General features: G+C 37.8%; 1 protein-coding gene across 2 annotated transcripts; it reads left to right on the forward strand.

Moving 5' to 3' along the window:
• The first annotated feature begins 2,496 nt into the window (after positions 1-2,496).
• mapk6 (mitogen-activated protein kinase 6) lies at positions 2,497-22,907 on the forward strand. Of its 2 annotated transcripts, none has more exons than XM_072278204.1 (6): positions 2,497-3,188; positions 8,423-9,645; positions 17,452-17,596; positions 17,905-18,069; positions 19,007-19,208; positions 20,450-22,907. In XM_072278204.1, exons 2-6 carry the CDS (start codon positions 9,091-9,093, stop codon positions 21,567-21,569), a joined length of 2,187 nt encoding a protein of 728 aa, XP_072134305.1. In that variant the 5' UTR covers positions 2,497-3,188; positions 8,423-9,090; the 3' UTR covers positions 21,570-22,907. The 2 variants fall into 2 exon arrangements, with proteins under 2 accessions (XP_072134305.1, XP_072134306.1); XM_072278205.1 differs by lacking the exon at positions 2,497-3,188 and adding an exon at positions 4,777-4,890.
• Positions 22,908-23,516: the final 609 nt, after the last annotated feature.

Consider the following 23,516-nt stretch of genomic DNA (forward strand, 5'->3'; position numbering starts at 1 on the left):
TAGAGTGCACCATGGGAGAATGTGGAGGAGGGGCAACAAAGGGAGGGGGTGATGAACAAATGAAAAAAGTAGAAGGGCAACCAGAATGGAGAATGGAAAATGTGAAGAAGGGGGAGAGGGGAAGATATTGCTGAAAGTTGGAGAAATCAATGTTCATCCTGTCAGGTTGAAGGCGAGGTGTTGCTCTTCCAAACTGAGAGAGGCCTCGTCATGGCAGTAGAAGAGGACATGGATCACCATGTTGGAATGGGAATGGAGAGTGTAATTAAAATGAGTGGCTAGCGAAAGACCTCCTTTTATGGTGGGCAGAGTGAAGATGTTCAATGAGGAAGTCCCCCAATCTATGTTGAGTCGTACCATTATAGAGGACGCCACACCAGAAGCAGTGGATAGAGTAGATGACCCTGACAGGTAACATGGAAACCTCATGCATAACCTATAGACTACAGGCTTAATTTGGCACTGATGAAAGACTAAGATATCCTTTAGTCTCTTATCTGCACAGCAGTTGGTTGAAGGTGGCACTTTCCAGATCTCTAAGTACTGATCTGCTCTATCAAATGGGTCTAAAATCTCTGTTATTTCAACTTAGTTTCCCTTGAAATCCCCTCAAAGACATAACAGTGAATTTACTAGCACCACTGGTACCTAGCAAAGTATCTAGACTTTGAATTACAAGGTATGGATGACTACAGGTCAAGTACAGACTTGGATTGCTTTTTCTGGAGGATCAGAGGCTGAGGGGAGACCTGATCAAAGTTTATGAAATTATGAGCGGCATAGATAGAGAAGATGGTACATGCCCATTGTCAAACACTGGAGGACATAGCTATAAGGCCATAAGAGGTGGGTGGCAGGGTGGAGATGTGCCTTGATCAAAGGAGGTGTAAGGTACTCTTTCCCTCCACTAGCCTGCAGGTCACTCTTGGACGAGGTGTAGCACCCGTTTAGCCTTCCCTCACCTCCCTCCAAAAAAAAATCAGGGTCACGTGAAGCCACGGGAGCAGCCGGTGCATTGAATTGACTTTATTACTTATATCCTTCATATACATGAGGAGTAAAAATCCTTACGTTACATCGCCTTCTAAATGGACAATGTGCAATTTATAGTAATCTATAATAAATAGTATGTACAACAGGACAGTCCATATAATGTTGAAATGCAATTGTATCAGCATGAATTACGCAGTCTGATGGCCTGGTGGAAGAAGCTGTACCGGAGCCTGTTGGTCCTAGCTTTTATACTGCGGTACCGCTTCCCGGATGGTAGCAGCTGGAACAGTTTGTGGTTGGGGTGACTGGGGTCGCGAATGATCCTTCGGGCCGTTTTTTACACACTTGTCTTTATAAATGTCCCGATTAGTGGGAAGTTCACAGTTACAGATGTCACAAGACCACTGTCGCCAGGCAGACAACTTCTGAAGGGTACTGATAACGAATGGGGTTACCCGTCTTATAAAGACTCTGCCTAGAAGAAGGCAATGACAAGCCACTTCTGTAGAAAAAAAATTGCCAAGCACAATCATGGTCACGGAAAGACTATGATCGCCCACGTCATACGACAGGTCACATAACGAATGAACGAACCATAAGGCTTAGGAGCAGAATTAAGCCATTTAGCCCATTGAGGCTGCTCCGTCATTGCCTCACAGTTGACTTATTGTCTTTCCGGGCGCCATTCTCCCGCCTTCTCCCCGTAGCCTTTGATGTTCTTACTAATCAAGAATCTATCATCCTACTCTGTTGAGTGTCGGAAAGTTTAAGGGAGATGTTCCTGGGCAGGAATTTGTCTTACACAGAGTGTGATAGGTACCTGGGATGCGCTCCAGGGGAGGTGCCGGAAAAAGGCACGATAGCGGCATTCAGGAGACATGAATGGTGGGTTCAGGGAATAGATCGTGTGCTGGCAGATGGGATTCGTTTCATTTGGCATAATTGTCGGCACAAACATCGCGAGCCGAAGGGCTCGTTCCTGTGCTGTACTATTGTATTATTTCCCACTAGTAAATGACATTAATTTAGATGGTCGGCAGGGACATGGTGGGCCGAAAGGCTTGAATCTGTGGTGTTTGAATCTATGATTCTAACAAAATGTTCCAGCTGTTACATTAAAGCTACCGTTTACCCAAAACAATTTTTTAAAAATCGGGAATAGACAAATCTCAGATGACTGCTGGAACTAATCCGCTAAAGGAACGGAATACAGTAATCCTCCGAATGACATGTATTGTCAATCGCAACACGGCATTGGGATAGGACGGGCAGCAGCGAACAATTTAATTGCTTCAAACCAGGCAGTTCACCATCAGGTTAAGGGACACAGCTTTAGCGCTTGAGGTCATCTCCGGGACTTGGTGTGCCTACTTGCAGCGGACCCTGTGTACTCCTGTTACATATATAAAAAAACTTTACTGCGCCATAAATGTAGCGCAAATTCAGCAATGAACCAGCGCAGTGGAAGGCGGTCCAACCCCTCCACTGCTACGCACCGAAGTATTCAATTATCTAAAACCTGTATGTTCCGTTTTAAGTAGGACCACGTCTACCAAATTTCCACTAGATTATTTATAACCAGCGGGAGGGGAATACATGTCTCGCACAGTTTAGAGTAGTGACTAGAAATCATCCACCGCTTGCGTGAAACCCAATCGGAAAGGGGTAATTCCATATAGTGAGGTGTGGATTATTCAACATGACCTATAAAACCCGAAATAAATATCTGCAGTGCCGGCTCTCGCTGGTTTAGGGTCCCTGAAGAGGTGGGGGAAGGGAAGTGAAAGTTTACCCCTCCTGCCCTCCACTTTGCCGTTAATTTACAAAACAAGCCCTGGTAGAAAGGTGTTTGTTATTTTTTTGGCAGTGGTAATTGTGCAAGACCAGAAACTGTGGGCTCGGTCTCTGTTTACGAGCTCGATGCGTCATTGGAAGTTGACATTGAGACTGAAACTGATACAAGCACCGCCTCTGATGCTGTGTGAAAAAAAACACGGCACAACCGCATGCAAACGCAATTTAAATTCGACCGGCGCTAGCTGCCTTCAGAATGGCTTTGATGTACGCTAAGTAAGTGCAGTAAAAGTACCCAGATTGTTCGGTTTCTACAAACGTGGATTCATTTTCCCCAGTTGCTTGATTACTCAAGTAAATAGGATTCAGATCTTTCGTACCGCTGTCAAACGCCAAACATGGTAAGTAAGCTCCTTCATGACAAACTTGCCGGTTTTTAAATATATGACGGAGGAAGATGTAGACTTTTGGTTTCGGTAAGCTATATGTCAGAAAATACTGCCGTCGTCAGTTCAATAGAATTGTTCCTACATGTTTCATTCTACCGCTACAGCGCGTAGTTTCTCTTAAGAATGCGCATATTAACGTCCGTGGTGAGCGAGATGTTACAATCTGTTCACTGTTATCTGGCCCGATGTGCGATCAGGCTTGACAATTTGAAGCGATAATATTGTCCATATGCCGGATAGATTGCTTCATTTTGCAATATTGATTGGGTTTCACCTATAAGAGAGTACACTCTGCACCTATTTGCTATTCAAGATGAGAAATTGGTGCCCCCACCCCCCCACGTCTGCGCGAAATCGCCCTGTTAACTTTAAACAAGCAGTTAATTTACCTGACCTATAAGCAATTACTCAGCTAATAAATCTTAGTTTTCCATATTCCATGCAAGATAATTAAATGTATATTTTAATTTCTTTCGTATCCCCTTCCAAATTGTGCCCGAAAGCACCTTCAGAGGTGCTGAGCCGAACAAGTATAAATTATGCTACCTCGCAGTATTTTACAATTACTGAACTTATGAAAAAAAGACTTTGTTTGCTTTTGTTGTATGCAGAATAGCGCTGAGGATACGCTAATGTAAATAAAGTTAAACTGCAAACAACATTTCTTTCATATCGTGTTTACCCATAATTAATCCGACATCATTTTGAAATATAATCGCAGTAAGTACGGTAGCACGAAATGTATTTTACAATTAATCAAGCTAATTTCTGAAATGGATGTACAACGCTTTTAGATCATAGGCTACTTACTTATATATTCACAAGCATTACATGATGCGAATTGAGTTCATTGTTTTTAGATCAGCTCCTTTAGATAGTGTTCCTTGATGTCTATGATCAAGTCAAATGTCACATTTGCCCAGGGCAATATTACGTATAGCGTGTCAAATTACTTCAGAAACAATAACTATTTAATTCATTGTTCGGTCACTTTATTATGCCCGTAGTTACTATGGCAATATGCGATACTTTCTGATTTTAGTCGTATAGTGGGAAGAGCACGGGGTACATAACAAAATTTCTTCCAATTGAATTTTACTATAATTTTATATAAAGTATTAAGAATAAAGCAAACTTTGTATGAAGAATAAAGTAAGATCAGGTCAGGGCAAAACTTTTGCAGCAACCATAAAGAGAGGCAACTCCACCTTTAATTGCAGAAAAAAGGAGTTAATGGCCATTGTTTAGATTAATCACTAAACAGAAACAGTTCAAGGTCTAAGATGAACACCTTTGCTTTGCATTCGAATCTTTAACCTGTCGGCTTTCAACTGACAGCAGTAGGACTGCTCGGTGTTTGTATATTTTTGACCTCATTCGATCATGTGCACGCACTTGCACACACACAAAAAAAATACGAGCCGTATATTTGGGCTGCGCTTAGCTACAACTGCGAAGGTGGGCACGGAGGGCAGGAGGGTGCCCGGGTTTGAACTTCCCGCCGGGTGGGCACGCGGGGCCTGTCGGGTAGCGGTGACGCCGCGCAGTGGGCGGTGGGTGTCGGGCACTGCGCCTTCTCCGGAGCGGTGGTTCGACGGAAGCGGCTCTTACCGCCGCACTCGAAACTCTTCCCCTCATGCTGTTAGGACGCCTGGTGAGTCGGCGGCGATGGGGGCCGGGGGAAGTGGCAGGCGCCGGTTGCCATGCGTGTAATTGCGGCGAGTGAGACGCGCTCCGCCGGTATAGGCCGCGCCTTCCTTTGTTTGACGGGGCTGAGGACCGGGGAAACCACGCTCTTCCCCATCCCAGGAGAAGGCAGGTGTTTCACCGCCGCTGTGTCCTTTCCCGGTTCGGTCCAGCAACTGTGGTAAATTTCCCCCCCAGGGAAAAGGAAACCCCACTTTTTTTTCTTTTGTTTCTGGAGGTCTGATAATTCACTATCTCCAAGCCGGGTTGAGGAGGCGCGTTGATTGACAGCTGCGCGACCATTGAGAGACGGGGCTTGTGATTTAGGTGGGACTCTCGGGAGCACTCTGGCCAATCGGCGAGCGGGAGAGGCGGGACGAGTTTTAATCGCGGTTCGGCCGGTCTGCCGTTGCTGTAGTACGGTTGATTTGCGCGGGTGCTTTATTGGGGGGTAGATGGGAAGTAGGCGCTGCAAAGTTACAAAGTGGAGCTAGTTGGTGCGTGTATACCACCCTTTGCTGCAGTAGCGCAGGCAGATAGCGCAAACATGCAACACCATTGGTGTGCGGCCGGTCCATTGTTCAGGTACATGGTCTGCATGGTCCTTTGTACTTTTCGTTTCAACCATCCTGTTTAATTAACATTCATGCCTTTTAAATGGCTGTTAAAATAAAAGTTAATCTTTTCCAGCAATTAGCCACTTTGAGTTTCCACGTCAGATATGCAATACAGATTGGGAACGGCTTTGGTTAGCAATTACTGTATTTTTTTCCCCCGGCAACAAGTGTGGACTAAGTCTGGGTTTCTTAATTCTGTAGTTTCTCATTGTTAACCGATTTCGGACTGCATGCGCCACCGCCCTATGTCAATTTGTCATGCGAAAGTTAAACTTTCAGATCTCTGGTCGATGTGTAATATTTCCAGGGAAGTGATATCTCAATGATTTGTCTTGCCCACAAACTGCGACGTGGCTCCATTTCATGTGACGTGTATGGTATTTCTCTAGCAAGCTGCGGTTGAGTTTCCTGTCATTGCAAACGCCGGGTTTAAATGGCTACTCCTTAATACGATTCGTCGTGTTTCGAAGTACCTATTCAAATTCCTTAATTAATTTAGTCCCTGAAGATATCAATCGAGATTACGTACTTTTTCAACAGAAATAATTGAGTATTTGTATTTATCATTCGATTTCCGGACTTTAATTGAGTTTGGATTACATGTGTCTCAGTCTTTTAGTCAGAGTTCAACGGGGAGTAACTATTGGGTCATTTGATTATTTTACCTCTGGAAGTTTTCTAATTGGCTGATTATTCTTTAGTGAAAATGAGAGCACCTAGTGAGGTAATTGCAGGAGCGGTTTTCCCCTTTTTTTTTGAGTGAGGTGTTTATGCATGATGTCTTCCTAGTTTATTTTTTAGAAAAAAAGCTTGGTCAGTATGAGCAGCTCCTGTTAAGAAAGATAGTTTGGATTTCACTGATGAAATCTGAATGAAAAGTAGTTACAATTTATTACATGGGTAAGCCTTTGTACATAAACTCTGTGGTTTATTTAGAATATTATTGTTTCACTTCTGCAAGTGGTGTGTACAAATCTAGTTCTTTTTGATGGTATTACTATTTCCGGTTGATGTCATAGTAAATGATTAGAGTTCACTGTGCAATCTAGTACCTGGCATTTTGATCAAAAGTTTAAAAAAAGTGTGTGTTTTAATGTGCAGTTTGTAGCTAAAATTTGGGTTGAGATGTATTGCATTGTAGAAGTGTAGTTTAATCATCTGAGATTAAAGTTATGAATATTGTATTAAGTGCTATGTTAGTATTGAACTGTGATGAATTACAACATCTGGTGATTACATCTTTTCCCTATGACATAAGTGAGTGTTTCAGCAGAGGATGGTCTGTTTTTGATGGTTTATTTGTGGTATTTACTGGCAAGCTTTGATATTAATTGCATTTTAAATCAAGGTTTTATCTCATGCTTGTATGCTGCAGTTTGAACAAATGTATGTGTACATAGGTTAATTTGAAACAGCATAAAAAATTAGAATCAAAAACTGATTTTTAATTATGCATCAGATAAACAATATACTTCTAGAACAAGGCTGCTATTATAGGTAAATCTACAGCTTTATATGTAAGATGTCTTTAAAAAGTGCTAAACTTTCAAAATTTTGGAAGAATGTAATGGAAGATTTAGTAATATTCTGGTCTTGGGGGCAGGTGTTCTTATTTTCCAAAACTTGCGTATCTATTGATAAGAAAATTGAAACAGGAAACTGATGTATGTTGTCCAAATTGAATAAGTATTTTAACCTAGCTCTGAAACAACTTTAAGCTCAAGTGGTTGTGTAAGAGACAGCCACTTTAACCCTCTCTGAATGTCATGACATTCAACCTATACAATGGTGTTTACCAGAGGTTTTCTCTTTTCTTTGATTTCTTTCACCAACCATGATTCCATTTATCACCAATCATCATTTCCCTATCCCAATGTAAGCGTGGAATTTAAAGAGCAAGAGATATAAGTAATAGTTTCTTATCTGAATTAGTCTCCTTTACTTTAAAGATTATAATCTGAGAATTTGCAATATTTGCTGAAATCTACCCTTCTGGTTTAAGATGTTCTCAGTCAACTTCGTATGTTAATCATAAATCTGGAAAATGAATGTTGTGGTTATAATGCAGGCAATTGCATGGACGCTACCTCCAGTTGCAATTGAGGAATATGGGGAGATAAGAATTTAAAAGTCAACACTGAGTGTAGAACTCCACCTGCTGAAGAGACTTAAAGTTGTATGTCTGAGTGACGTTGGATAATCAAAGTGAGCTATCAAAAGGCAATTTGCTGTGAATTAGCATTATGTGCCATTTATTTTGTGGCATGTAATAAGCCAAAAATGTGTTGATACTCAAGATTTATATAAAGTTAATACGTAGAAGTTAATTTCACAAGTGTAATTATTTTGCAACTCAGAGTGCACACTTGTAAAAATAGGCATAATGTGAAATTCACTCAGTATAATTTCTGTTTCTTCAAAATAAATTTGACAAACCAGTTTTCTAAAAACTCTATATTCTTCCAATTATTACACCTGTGTTGAATTGGCGAATTTGTTATGCTTGGTACTTAACCCACAATTGCTATGAGATTTACTTCGGGAGCAATTTTAACTTTATTCAGTTAGCATAATATGCCTGATAGTAGACAAAACTGTTGACCTAAATAATAAAGCGTGATAATTACAAAATGACATGAATTAATTTAAAATATTGTATAAAGATGCCTTTTGCTGTACTAAGACACTTCCTGAGCTGTCTATGTATAAAATCTCTCATATGCTATATCATTAATTTGAAACTGCTTTTCTCATTTTTGAAAAGTGAGTGCAGTGAAAAGTTGAAAGAAAAAGAATTAAGTCTTATTTAACATGCTTATAAATGTTTATTGCTAAAATGTTGAAATCTTTTACTTAAATCACTTTTTCTGTTTCTGTTCCTAGGTTGTCCAAGTGTAAAATGGATGATAGCTTTGATTGTGACTGCGGTGAGCTGGAGCCACCTGATCATTAACAAGAGTCATCTTTAGAGCTAGAAAAGCTGCCACCAGTTCTTTGTTTGACCCACGTTATAATTATAAAGGAAAGAAAAAGTGCTTATCAGCACTGTAGAATGTCGCTGCTCAGGACCAGTCTTACACTGAATGTATCTGCACTATGAGGAGGATATCAATAGAGGTTTATAACACATATATGTATTCTCACACACCCTGTTAAATGTTAACCTGTTTACAACAGTAGTTTGGATGCATCTGTCTGTCAAAGTTCATTCCGTTGCAATCAAACTTTAGTTTAATTTTAATGTCTGCAGGGATGCCCTTATTTGATTTAGAAGCATAACCTTTACTGACATAGGTCAGACCTGAATTTCTGTTCTGCAAACTGTTCATTCTTTAAAGGAGGGATTTGTATGGGAACAGAGCTGACCTTGCTCAGCTAGGCTGGATGGCGCACGCATTTCAAAGAGAAAAGACCTTGAAGCTCAGAATCGGTTAGGGTTGACTTGCTCTGTAGGGAACTTTTTTATTGTGGAAGGTGAATTTTTTAAAATAGCCTAATTCTGACATAGGATTAACCATCTGATAGAAGAGGAAAGTTTGAGGGTTACCAACATGGCAGAAAAGTTTGGAAGTTTAATGAACATTCATGGGTTTGATTTGGGTGCTCGGTATATGGACTTGAAGCCACTAGGGTATGGTGGAAATGGCCTGGTTTTCTCAGCTGTGGATAATGACTGCGACAAGCGAGTGGCTGTCAAAAAAATTGTCCTGAGTGACCCACAGAGTGTCAAACATGCCTTGCGAGAGATCAAAATCATCCGACGACTTGACAATGATAACATAGTGAAGGTGTTTGAGATTTTGGGCCCAAGTGGGATACCGTTGTCTGATGATGTGGGTGCCATTACAGAACTGAATTCAGTATACATTGTTCAAGAGTACATGGAGACCGATCTAGCGAAGCTGTTGGAACAGAGTCCATTCTCAGAAGAGCATGCTAGGCTCTTCATGTACCAGCTGCTTCGTGGGCTAAAATACATCCATTCAGCTAATGTTCTGCACAGAGATCTCAAACCGGCTAACCTCTTCATTAACACTGAGGATCTGGTGCTGAAAATAGGGGATTTTGGTCTGGCACGCATCATGGACCCCCATTACTCTCACAAAGTAAGTTTTAATTTATTTCCCATGAATGAATAAGATAGTGTGTTACAGTGCTGGCTGTCCTTGTTTGGATGTTTTGCAAATGATGTTTAGTGGGTGCATAATATAGCTCAAGGAGAAGTGGTGTGTCATTTGTCTTGAGTGCAAATGCTAGCATTTTGTAATGTCTAATACAGTTAAAGATGAAATTACATAAAGAACCTTTTAGCTTTGCGGCAGTCCTAATCAGCGTTTATTCCCTGTGCTCTCAGCATTAGTGCATCAAAAATATTGTTTTTAGAGCAGTGTGGTAATATCTGTAATAAAATCCATTGTTAAATTACTGTGGTTTGGTTTTAAAAGAACTAGTAGGTACTTTTTGCCATTAAAATGGAAATTGGGAATGAGGTGATTTTGCTTTTAGTTGCCAGTTTAGTTGTGAATTCTGCTGTGTATTAACGAAGGATTTATCCCACTTTTGATTTAAGAAGAGGGCGGCTATTGTCTTTTGTACAATTTTGTAGTAAAATTAGGATTAGTGAAATGTAAATAAAATCCTTTTGCATAAGATCCTAATTAATTGGTTCTACTTGCACTGAGAAGTCTGTCTTCTCCAACCCCATACTCCAACCCATAGCTTGGGTTGTTATTAACAGTTAAGAATGTTTTTGCTTTTTAATCAAGGTATTCCAATATGTATGAAGTTGAATTCCCAGACGTTTTCTTGCTTTCGTTTAAAATCTTGTAAAGTGAATGAAGTAAAACTGGTTGCATCACACAAGCAAACATTAGTTTCCTGAAATAATTTAATCTTGATTACTATACTTTTTTAATCTATTTTCAAAAATGGCAGAGCCAGTCTAATTAATATTTGAACAAACTGGGAGTATTGTTCCAAAACCGATGTCAGAGTTTCACTGGTCATAGAATCTTAATTTGTTGCTTCCCATCTATAGTTTTGACATGATAAATATTGTCTTGATATTGGATTTTCTGCTGTAGATATTCTAGGATGTAACTAATGGATTGTATTCTGGCAGCAGTATTTTATAGTAAGGATTATGTAAAATTAAATGGATGTTGCATGACTTTGTTGATATTCCATTTGTCATCTCTTGGAAAATGTTGGCATTTGACCTAAAGTTAGTATCAGTTCCAAATACGTAAATGAAATATCTAAATTCTTCCATTGTCATTCCATTTTATCATGAAGCAATGCGTAATCTGTAAATGTAAACCACCCTGCTGGCAGTAGTCTTCAGTCAGACTTTTAGATTTCTTTCAGCTAATAAGGATAGAAAGAGCTTATTCAATCTATTATATTAATATTAACTTTTTAAAGAACTGTCCAATTAAATCTGATTCTCTGACATTGCCACATAGCCATGTAGAAACAATCCCTCCTTGTGTTTATCCAATTGAGTGTTTCTATGAGAATCCGAATCAACTGACCTTTTCAAGGAATCGGTTCCAGATCCCAACTGCTCCACTTATATTTGGAGAAAAAACAATCCTTTGTGTCAATTCTGTTGCCATTCAATCACCTGATGTCTGTGTCTTCTGGTTATCAACACTGTCAAAATCGTTCAGGAAATTGAAACATCAACAGAACTTCTTAACTTTTGCCTGAGAGTCATTGCCATGTTTCCATCTTCATCACTAAGCACCCCTCATTTGTATAAACAGATTTCGTAAATCTGCTTTGCGTTTTCTTGATTCATTGACTTGCCCTTTGGAAGTGCATTCTGTGTGCAATCAAATTGGAACTATTAATGTATTGGGGAGAAAGGGCAACTCTGGTCCTGATAACCTCTGGAACAGCAGCAAATACAGTATGCAAATTACTTCACTATTTTCTACTTTGTCCTACATCCAGTTTTGTATGCACAACGCTACTGCTGCTTTAATATTATGGGTTTTAATTTTGTAAATTGACTTGTGTATTGGTTTACTAATTGACTTTCAGAAGTCCACATACTTAATACTAATTGCTCTGACCGCAAACATGTATCTGCAGTAAACTTTAAAGGATTTGATCAAGCTTGTCAAGCATGAATGCCTTTTAATAAATTATTGCAGACTGTCATTTGGTGAACTAAGAGTTAATAATCAATTTTGTGTCAGACCTTTTCTGTATAAAAGTTTGCTCTTCATTAACATTAGGGTGACTGACCTACTTGTCAAGCTTATTTCTTTCAATGAGCAAGTAACGAGTAATCTTTCATTTCTCTGGCATTAAATCCACTTCCGTCGAGATTGGAAGATTGTTCTGAGATTATAACTTCCACTACCCTTTTAATAAACCAGGTCACACCAAGAGGACAGATTGACTTTTATACTTTAAGCACTGTCAGCCTTTTAAAGTATATCTTTTTTATTATATTCAATAAAGCTTGACCCTTATCATTTCAATATCGTTTACTATTTTCTTCAAGTGTCTATAGTCTTTTAGGTAATGTCGATTTTTCTTTACCCAAATAAATGTTTTTTAAATCAAAATAACAAAAACATTCAGTCTGAATAGCTAGTACATTGACATGTTAGGAAGAGAATTTGTAAGTAATAATTCCAAAATTATTGCGTTACTTATGCTCATTTAGGAAAACAATATTAAAGTATTAATTTTGGAGGCTGTATAAATTTAACAGCCTTCACTGAGCTTCTGTTTATTTCAAATTCAGTGCTTGGTTTAGCAGCAAAGAAGCAGGGCCGTGATGTTCAAAGCTCTCTCCTTTGTGTGAATGTGATTGTAATATACACTAAACAACAATTGGCAATCTTGTGGCATGAAGTTTTAGCAACTGAGTGATAGAGGATAGGACTGCAAGTATCCTAGATGTCTCTCAAGTGGTCTTTGCTGAGGGCAATCTGCCTCTTGAAGTTAGTTACCCTGAAAATTCTGTATTGAAAAGAACACATAAGAAATTCATGAGAATTTATTTATCTAGTACAAAAAGTATCAGTGGAACTATCTTCTATGTTGAAGGAAAACTATAAATAACATCATGGAAAACTAGTTAAGCAGTGCAAGGCAAGAAGAATTCTGATGGAACCAAAATATGGAAAGGCTTGAGGATTGGAGTATAAAACTTTACATGTACTAATTGGGCTAAATGGACATTTTGTGTGATGTATATTCCTTGTAATTAGTGAATAAAATATTACTTTAGTTGCATAGTATGTAAACTTTTTCTACTTATGGGAAGTCTTTAGTGGTAAGCAGTGATAACTAAAACAGCACAACTAAGACTTATTCTGTATACATCCTTGGGTAAATAAAGGTTAAGAGGTATTATATTTTCATTGACAATCATTTGCTGTTTAATTTGGGGATATGCTGTGCAGCCTAGTTTGTAACAGGTTTTGAGTTGATTCTACTGTAGATGTCTCTCAAGTTTAAGTTCAGTGTCTTTTGGATGACAGTTAAATCCCTGTCACTTTTACTTAGTGTATGGCATTAAGATGGGTGGGGGGGGGGGGGAGACATCTGCCTAAATAAGTGTTATTTCAAGATTCAGTAGACTCTTCCAAATTTTCTTTTTTTTTTCTCAGTATTAGTTTTGAAGATCAATTTCTCAGAACTCTAACTTCAGACATAAGTTCTGATGGCATTCTTCCGGCTGAGCTTTTTCACCTGGAGTCTTTTCTAAAACTTTTTTGTATAAGTATTATAAAAGGATAACTTTTGTCTTTTAATTATTACCAGCCTGTCTTTGACTCAAGGTATAAGATGAAGGAATTGCGCTATAATGTCATTGGTCTTCAGGCATTCTTCCTTCAGAATAAATTGGATGTGTGAAAATCACAATTTAGCTGACCTGTGTATTTGTAATTCTTTTAATCCTGGTAAATTTGCATAACTTTGAAGTTATTCCCTCTTCCTAATAAACCACAGACTTAAGTAGATTTTTATATAGTAACTACAGGTATTAAGAAACTTTGTGGGAGGATAATATACAGGAATCTTGTCTTTAGGTGATAAATATATGTAAAAATTTGAGATTAATCTATGGAAATATTCCAGGGATGAATCTACTCCACGTGTGTGTCCATAGGTCAGAAAATGTCCATATTTGCTTTTCTCTAACTTGGATTTGTAGAAGAATTGAAACTATTCCTAGAATTTATATTTTGTGGCAGGGGGTATTTTTATGAGTTGAAGTGAATTTGACAGTATGATTTCAAAGCCAGCACTATTTTGTGTAAACTGGGAGATTTTTACCTAAATATGGTAACTGTGCACTTAGTACGTATTAAGTCTTAAAACTGATCCTGCAGTTATGAAATAGTTTTCATAGAATGATTTATATTTGGTTAATAGTGCAGATATTTTTGTCTTGTATTTAATTGTCTCTTCATCTGTTTTCTTGCGAACTTAGTTATATCCAGATTGGTTAGGTTTATGTTTGCTTGTCTTGGTTATCGGTGAAGTTTTGTGTGAAAGAGATGTTTTAGGTATCAGATCTGCTAATGGAGTTTTTATTGCTGTGGAAGTTTTTACGACTGAATATGATTGGCTATTTATTTCTCAGTTTTTGGAGTGCAGAGTTCTTAGTGAAATTCTAAGTTGGGTCCTGAATGTAATAATTTAAAAATGGGGTCTGCTCTTTGTTATTTGCTGTACTTATTGAAAACCAAAAGCATATCACTGAAATGTTTTTGACATTTATGCAAAATAAGTTGAGATTACTTGTTGTATTCACCTAACTTCTAAATTTCTTTCACATTTTATGCACTTCAGATATTGCCTCTGTCTAATGGTTACCTTTCCATTTAAGCTTTAGTACCAGAAAACTCTCAATATCTGCCAGCTATTAGGAAATCCTAATCTTTTTGAATCTGTCTCACCAGAAGCTGATTTCCTCTGCTCCCTTCCACACACTGCAGCTCTGTTTTCCATGCTCCCTTTAAACTTACTTGGTTCTTTTGAAATTTTATTGTTGTAACATTTTTTAAAAAGTAAATTAAAGATGATTTGGAGAATTAAGGGTAACATCTGATGGTCTATATCATCTGCTTGTGTGGCACCAGCAAAATTCCAAACTTGTTGGATTAGAGTTTTACTGTAAGTGACAAGATCACAGCTGAGCCTGATTTCAGTCCTCACTTGAAGAGCAATTGGACTTTTTTTGTTTATCTTGAATTAGGCAGAAGTTAAATTTAAAACACTTTTATTTCTAGTTCCTGCTGAGAGAAACTTGCAGCAATATGCAAGTTTATTTTGTAACTTCCTCCGCAACCTTGTTAAATCATTGATTAAATGTATTCTTTATAAGTAATTTTTTTTGATATAGGCTTCCTTAACTTAGTTTTTCTAATCAATTGTCAAATCAGTCCATTTTATAATGACCTCAAATCACCACCATCATCATGGCACCAAAAATAAGCTATATAAATGCACCTAGTTACATTTTATGATTACATACTGTGAGTATATAAATATATACCTGAATGTAAAGTTTTCATTAAATGTTGGTAATGCACATGTGGCTAATGTCTTTCCTAAACATTCCACGTACAAGGGTCCCTTTGTTTTCTCCAGACCTTTCCCTTCCTCTCCTGAAGGCAGAAATTTGTGCCAGGATATGGTTCCACAAGCAGTGGCCCTCCAGTACTTCTGAAATGGCCATTCTTCATGTGTGAACCTGGATGGTGAGTGCTAATTCTGCTATACACAGCCAAGCCCTGCCCTTTCTCACTTGACATTCACTTCAAGCAGGAACTGCTGATCTGATATGCTGAGTGTTTCCCAGAATTTTAGTTTTGTTTTATTTCTGGCAATGCAGTTTTTAAACATTATTTACATTTTTTGTGTATGGCTTGATGCAACAGCCCACTGAGTAAAAGGTGCTCAATTACAATTGAGCTAAAATAGGTCATCCAATATTTGTCTAATGTAGTTTTGGGCATTGTTTAGGACTGGTGTAAAGTTAATTACCAAAGACTGTTTAAGTCTTGATTTGAACTTCTCTTTTGCTTGTGGTTGCTTCTTCATCTGCACTTACTGATTGGAAATTTTAGAATCTTCTTGTAGGTATTTTTCTGCAATGCCTTTCATTTAAAGAAAACTAGTGAGGATCAGGTTATGATCCGTCTGCATGTCCACCTTGCAAGTGTCTGAGCAAATGTGGAAGGGAGATAAATACAGGAAAATTTTGTTCTGACCTAAGTATAGAGAACATAATTATTATGGTTTTGTATATAACAAGGGTTTAATGGGTAATGTTGAGCTCCTGTCTCTTGATTGTTCCATATCTGTCATTGAGTATTTAGAGAAAAATGACAAAATAATCTATTTGGCTAATTAATTCAATTAGTTGTAGATAGATCTCACCAATGTTCACAAGTCTTCCCCCATCTACCTCAATCTTTCTGTCGTGGCAACTATGTGAGTTGAATTTCTTATTCATAATACACTAAATGTGTTTACTTCAGTTGGCTATTTTTAGCAAGGAGAAAGTGTTGGTAGGATTGATGAATGGGATAAAAATGTATTCTTAAGACCATAGGAGAAGTGGTGCTCATGCTTGCCACACAACTTCCTAAAACAGGAGGAATAATATACTCCTTTTCAGTAATTCAGTGTTCTGGATGAAAGATCATTGATCTTTTCCTTCCAGCACTTCCCACGGCCACAAGATATTATGTTATGTGCTGTAAAAGATGAAATAGTGCTGTGTTAAGTTTTTTTTTAACTGGTCATCTGTTGTGCAGGAGGGTAATTGTGTAACCTGAAGTGAATTTGAAGAGTGAAAATGTATGAATTTAAAGTTATGGGGAATATGAATTAGAGTAATGCTGATGCTGCATGGCAAAGCACATTTAATTTGATAGCTTGAAATGAAGAAATGCATGATGGCCTTATTTAAAATTGCAGCCAGCATGAGCAGTATATGATCCTCAAGTGATCATGAAGCTAATTCAGAATATTTCTTGCAAAGACTGATCGCAATTTCCTTGTAAAAGAAAATAAATGTTTCTTTAAAAACATCTTGGTACAAAAAAAATAATTAAAGATACAGTATGATGGTGGGCCCTTCTGGACCAAACCAACTAACCGGAGCCCTCCAATTATACCCACGTGACCAATTAGCCAACTGACCCAAACTTCTTTGTAATGCGGAGTGGGGCTGGAGCACTGGAAGGAAAACCCACACAGTCACGGGGAGAGCGTATAAACTCCTCACGGACAGTGGCGGGAATTGGACCAGGGTCACTGGTGCTGTAATAGCCTTCTGTTAACCGCTATGTTACCGTGCTACCCAATTATGATGTGTTCTTCTATGGTGATATGTCTACTTTTGATATTTCAGAATTATTGCTGCATAAAATTATAAGCCGTGGTTTAGTGACATGAGAATAGTCCACAGTTAACTTCCCTAACCACAGAAGCATAGTATGTTCATCAAAATGGAAAGAAAATGTTTCTTTAATATGCATAAGCCATGAGTGAACACTACAACCATATTTTTAGTATTAGCAGACACAGCTTGTCAAGATGATTATAGAAGAGAGGTTTGTATTCAGTGTGAAAATAAGTAACTCCCTAGCAATTGGCATTATTTATAGCCAAGATCATTAAGAATATTAAGTGGTAAGTGATTTAGGTTTGCATATTTCCTAGACAGATTCAGTTTTCTGAAAGTGGTAATCCAAAATTTAGAAATGGCAGTTCTAGGTTCCAGTACAGATTGTGTAATATAATTTGTAGGGAAAGCATAGTACATATCTATAAATTAGCCAATTTCAGTGCTGCATGAATGGATTATTAATATTCCACTTTGTAGGTAATTTAGCATGCCAGAAAAAATGTTCATTTTGTTTTTCTAGGGCCATCTCTCTGAAGGATTGGTTACTAAGTGGTACAGATCTCCACGCCTTCTCCTCTCTCCTAACAATTATACCAAAGCCATCGACATGTGGGCTGCTGGTTGCATCTTTGCAGAAATGCTGACTGGGAAAACGCTTTTTGCAGGTCAGTATTGCTGGAAGATAATGAGCTAAAAGTGCAAGAGCATTCCAGTTTTATAGGTAATATTTTAGTCTACATTTAATACTTAATTTGTTTATAAAACAAGTTTCATTGAAACTGATACTTATCCTAAATGAATAAGTGAGCAGAATAACATTTTAGAGCCAAGCATTTCATGCTATTAATGGAGTAATTAATGGAACAATTCTGAGCTCACTTGCTCTTACTTGTGCACAGTTCTGAAAGGCGTTTTACAAAATTTCATATGTTATCCCTTCAGATATTGAAATTGCTTCATAATCTCTGTTTAGGTGCTCACGAGCTGGAGCAAATGCAGTTGATTCTGAATTCCATCCCCGTAATCCATGAAGAGGACCATCAGGAGCTTTTGGGTGTCATCCCAGTTTATTTACAAAAGGATATGACAGAACCACATAATCCTTTACCACAATTACTCCCTGGCATCTGTTCTGAAGGTATGTGCTCCACAAGCTCTCATAATTAACTTATTTATTTTTTTATATTTAAACCTATTTTAATTTGGCCTTATTTTGTAGACTGTAGGGAAATCTGAAGTATCCATTATTTTTCTGTTAAAATAATTTAGAAACCTAGCAATTAAATCTCAAACTGCTAATTTAATTTTGGCTGAAATACAAGGAAGAAATTGAAGAGTAAATTTTGGCTTGCAGCTTCTTGTTATTAATGACATTGCAGGAGCTTTGGGATAGACTTAATTCCCGTTTCCTGTGTAGGGAATTAATCTTATCAGTACAATAACACAGCAGTTGTTGTACAGTTATGTTGCAGTGGCCATTTTATTAGGTACAGGAGTGGAATCCGTGTGGTCTTCTACTGCTGTAGCCCATCCACTTCAAGGTTTGACATGGTGTGCATTCAGTAATGCTTTTCTGCACACCACTGTTGTAACACATGGTTATATGAGTTACTGACACCTTCCTGTCATCTTAAACCAGTTTGGCCATTCTCCTCTGACCTCTTTCATTAACAAGCTGTTTTCGCCCAAAGAATCACTACTCACTGGATATTTTTTTGTTTTTCACACCATTCTCTGTAAACTCTGTGTGTGAAAATCCCAGTTTGAGATACTCAGACCACCCCATCTGGCACCAACAATTATTTCACAGTCGGTGTACTTTAGTTCACATTACTCTCCCATTTTGATATTTGGTCTGAACAGCAAGTGAATCTCTCAACCACGTCTGCATGCTTTCATGAATTGAGTTGCTGCCACATGATTGGCTGATTAGATATTTGCACTAACAAGCTGGTGTACCTAATAAAGTGGCCAGTGAGCGTAGTTATCTGTACAATAACAGAGCGGGTGTGCTTGTGAACTGGTGAAAGAAAAGTTGATGATCCTCTTACAATTTGTTTTTCTTTTTAAAATAGCATTAGATTTTCTGGAGCGAATTTTGACCTTTAATCCAATGGACAGACTGACAGCAGCTGAAGCATTGGCGCATCCATACATGAGTATTTATTCCTTCCCATCAGATGAACCAACCTCTACCCATCCTTTTCACATTGAGGATGAAGTTGATGACATTTTGTTGATGGATGAGAGTCACAGCCATACTTATAATTGGGACAGGTACTGATTTGATTATTTGTGATAAAGTACTATTTCTCAATTTTTTTTATTTTATGAAACCTAATTCAATAGCTAAACCAGAAGTTTTCTGTGTGACCAGCGCATAATTGCAGAATCCTTACTCTTTTTTTAAAAAAAAAATTCCCTCGGGATTAAAATAACTTTTATCTTTATGCAAAATTGCAAAGTAGTTTTCCCCCTTATTTAACTTTATAGTCAGACTAACCTGTATTACAGAATTATTTGCATGTGATTTTCTTTATGACAGTGGATCAAATATCAGTAAAGTTTACAACAATTAACTGAAGTTTTTGTCCTTTATGCTAATAATGGGCACTGTATTATTGAATCATAATGATGAACCCTTACAAAAAAAATTTTTAGGGAAAATCTTTGCTTTGATTAAGGAAAAACAGTTGCCTATGTAAAGCTGGGTGATGAAGAGTTTAGTATTTGAAGTGTGACATGCTTTAATTAGACATAAATTAGACAAAATGATATGACTGCACTGTAACTTGGATCTCTGACATCTGTGCCAGCTCAGCTGACAAGCTGATGTAGTTAAGAGTTTAGTTAAGGCTTTCTCCTGACTTTTTGTGACCATCAGTTAAGTATGTGCAGTGTAGTTTCAGTGCAAACTAAGTTTGTGTTCTATTAAAGTTCCTCAAAGGCTGTCATTCAGTGAGGTAACATTATTTTATTGACATCTCAGCTTGTCTTGAGGAAAATGTTTGAAGTATGAGGTCTTCATTGTGATCGACTAACACTGAATTTTGTGTGGTTATATTTATATTGCCTTACAGCATCACGTTGAGTCTATGCTGGATTTTCAATCACTTCTCCATTTGTCTCTCTGTCTCTCTGTCTCTCTATCTCTCTGTCATCAACTCCCCCTAAAGTCTTTTCACCTCCCCACCTGCCCTGATTCTCCTACCACCTATCTATACTAAGAGTCATTTGCATCAGCCTACCAGCATGCCTTCGAGATGTATCAGCTCTACTGACCTGAAATTTGGTATTTTTAAATTATCAAAATAAGGACACTTCTAAAATATGTGGATAGTTAAAACCAATGAAAATTTTCCATGTGAATGTCTAACCTTGTGTTTTTAATGGATTTTATAAAATAGTTGTGGAACATTTGCTGCAATTACAAAACAGCCTGTAATATTTCAACATGATGTTTCAATCTTAGATATTCTGCATCTTGAATGAGCCATTGCTTAAATTGTTCATTTCAGATACCATGAGAGTGAATTATCAGACCATGATTGGCCTTTGCACAGTAATTTTGAGGCAGATGATGTTCAGCGTGATCCGCGAGCAGTGTCTGACATGACTGAAGAGGAAGAAGTGCAAGTGGACCCTCGCAAGTATTTAGATGGAGACCGTGAAAAATATTTGGAAGATCCTGCATTTGACTTGAACTTTTCCACTGAACATTCTTGGTCACATCCAGATCACCATGAAAACAAATATTGTGATCTGCAGTGTGGTCATACTTGTAACTATAAAATGGGGTCACCATCCTACTTGGATAACTTGATGTGGAGGGAGAGTGAAGTGAACCATTATTATGAGCCCAAACTTATTATGGACCTATCTAACTGGAAAGAGCAGAGCAGAGAGAAGCCAGATAAAAAAGGAAAGTCAAAATGTGAGAAGAACGGACTGGTGAAAGCACAGCTAGCACTGGTAGAGGCATCCCAGCAGATTGCTGAAAAGGACAAAGAGAAAATTCGAGAGTTTGACTTTGATTCTTTTATGGCCAGCACTATCAAATTGGGTATGCAGCCAGAGTCTCCTGATGTAGACAAGCTGAATGACCTGAACAGCTCAGTTTCCCAGTTGGATCTAAGAAGTTCATTGTCAAATTGCAAATCTGTTAGTCAGGAGAAAGAGGAGAAGGGGATGGCTAATTTGGCTCAACTGGGGTGCCGGAACCAGAATCCTTGGGAATGCCAGTTTTCAATTGAGGGAAATGGTGGGTGGGATGAAAGTTTTCTAATTCAAGATGAAGAAGTTTGTTGGGATAGCAGGAAAGATGAACAGCTGGAAAAAACTACATTTACTAGCTACTTAGACAAATTATTCAACAAAAAAGACGATGTAGAAATAGCAGAATCTGAGCCAGCAAGTGACAGGAAACAGGAGGACAAGGTTACTGAAGAGATGAGCAGAAATGGAGAAATCCCATTTAGTAAGCAGTTGGAGTCCATTGGTATTCCCCAATTTGACAATCCTGTCAATTCACCGCTAAAAACTAGAGCAATTCAGAATACTTTAGCACCTTCAGCTGCAAAACCATCTCCTCAGATTCCTCATAAGACCTATAGTAGCATCTTGAAACATTTGAACTGAATAGAACACTCAGCAGACATTTGTTTTGTATACTTCACTATGTGCATTTGTCTTGTTTTAAGAAGTCTGGAATCTTTTTTATTTTTGTAATTTCTTTTGTTTTTGCTTTTGGTTTGAATAGTATCATTTTTACAAGACAAATTATTTTGACATTGCATTTTAATTTTTTGTAAACCTGTATGTCATTTGCACAGTTTAAAATAATGTACATCATAAAAAGACGGTGACTAACACAGAAAATTGTGACTGAAACAGTGGTGAGAAAATGCACTAAGCCAAGTGGGTACATTTTATTGGTGAAACAGAAAAACCACCAAGCACAGTCTACTTGTTTTACAAATGGAATGGCTTCCATTTTGGCAAACACACGGTTAAAATATACGTGCATGAGTTTTTTAAAATTTCATTTGAAAATTAAAATTCCAAGCAGTAAATTGCATTTGTTTTCCCCAGCAATATATAAGATTTCTGATAGCTTAATTGTTTCTTAAACATGTGATGCCAGGAAAACCAGCAATGAATGCAGAACATGGTACGCATGTGTTATCTACCTCAAGGTAACGGCAATGAGTGGATGACCTTGAGCCACATACAGTGCTTCACAGCATGCACATGAACTTAGCCAGCAGTTATTCTGTTTGAAAAGCTGTCAGTACTTGTAACTTTCTGGTATGCATTTTCCATAGTAAAGTGTTCAGATACTTTATTTATTTTAGCAGATGTAAGATTTCTTCTGTATTTATTTTAATTTTATAGTTTCATTGTGACTTTAAAATGAATTTGAGGCATTTTGAAGCTAATTTTGTGTTTAGCACTATGGTTAATTGTGTAAAATTAAAATCTTAACCTGACACTTTCTCAGTTTTCCTATCTATAGAATTGGCTTGTTTTGGAAAGAGCATTCACTACATAAATAGGAATTGGAACATTTTAGTGGTGCTTGATAACAAACAACAATGTAGAAACCATTTCAAAATTGTTTTGGAAATGCACCAATAAGTCTTAAATCCCATATTTAATTTGTTAAAACCTAAAAGGCTAGAATTCTAGCATGAAAATACCTGAGTTGCAGCCATTACTGTTAGTTAATACTAGAGACTACAGTAAGATGAATGAAATTTCATGTTTATTTTTTATTGTACATTTTTATTAAATTTGTAACTTCTCAAGCCAGCATGGTTTCCATAGATTCAGAATATAGCATGTAGAATTATTTCTGAAAAGTTTATTTGCATTTACCAATTTAGATACAAGTTTCTGTATAACTGTTTCTTGCCCCTTCCCTCCCCCCCCAAACAAATCCAAAAATGGAACAAATAAAATTAACCAGAACCTGAATACTTGTGACTTGCTGTCTTACCTGAGGTTCACTAAGGTTTCTACCAAAGAATTAAGTTATACGGAAAATATTTTGAATTGTTTAGAAATTTAAGTGAACAAATGATTTCACAGGTGAGAAATGACAATCAACTAGAAGACTTGTTTTTGGGAAGAGGCTGCTCTGCTGTTATCCTGTAAAAGGCTGAACTTAACAGCTTTGTGTGTGACTGAACATTCAGTGAATAGCCATTTAAGTTCCATTTACAGTGCTGCTTGTGTTGGTGCGTGGCCAAGTGGTTAAGGTGTTGGGACTAGTGACCTGAAGGTCTCTAGTTCAAGCCTCAGTGTTTTGTGTTCTTGAGCAAGGCACTTAACCACACATTGCTCTGTGATTACACCGATGCCAAGCTGTATTGGCCTTAGTGCCCTTCCCTTGGACAATATCGGTGGCGCGGAGAGGGGAGACTTGCAGCATGGGCCACTGCCGGTCTTTCATACAACCTTGCCCAGGCCTGTGCCCTGGAAACCTTCCAAGGTGCAAATCCATGGTCTCACGAAACTAACGTATGCCTATTAGACAGTGCTGCTTAAATTGTATGACAAGAGGATGCTTTGCCCAACAAATCT

This window comes from Mobula birostris, chromosome 14, assembly GCF_030028105.1.
Source record: "Mobula birostris isolate sMobBir1 chromosome 14, sMobBir1.hap1, whole genome shotgun sequence".
NCBI lineage: Eukaryota > Metazoa > Chordata > Chondrichthyes > Myliobatiformes > Myliobatidae > Mobula > Mobula birostris.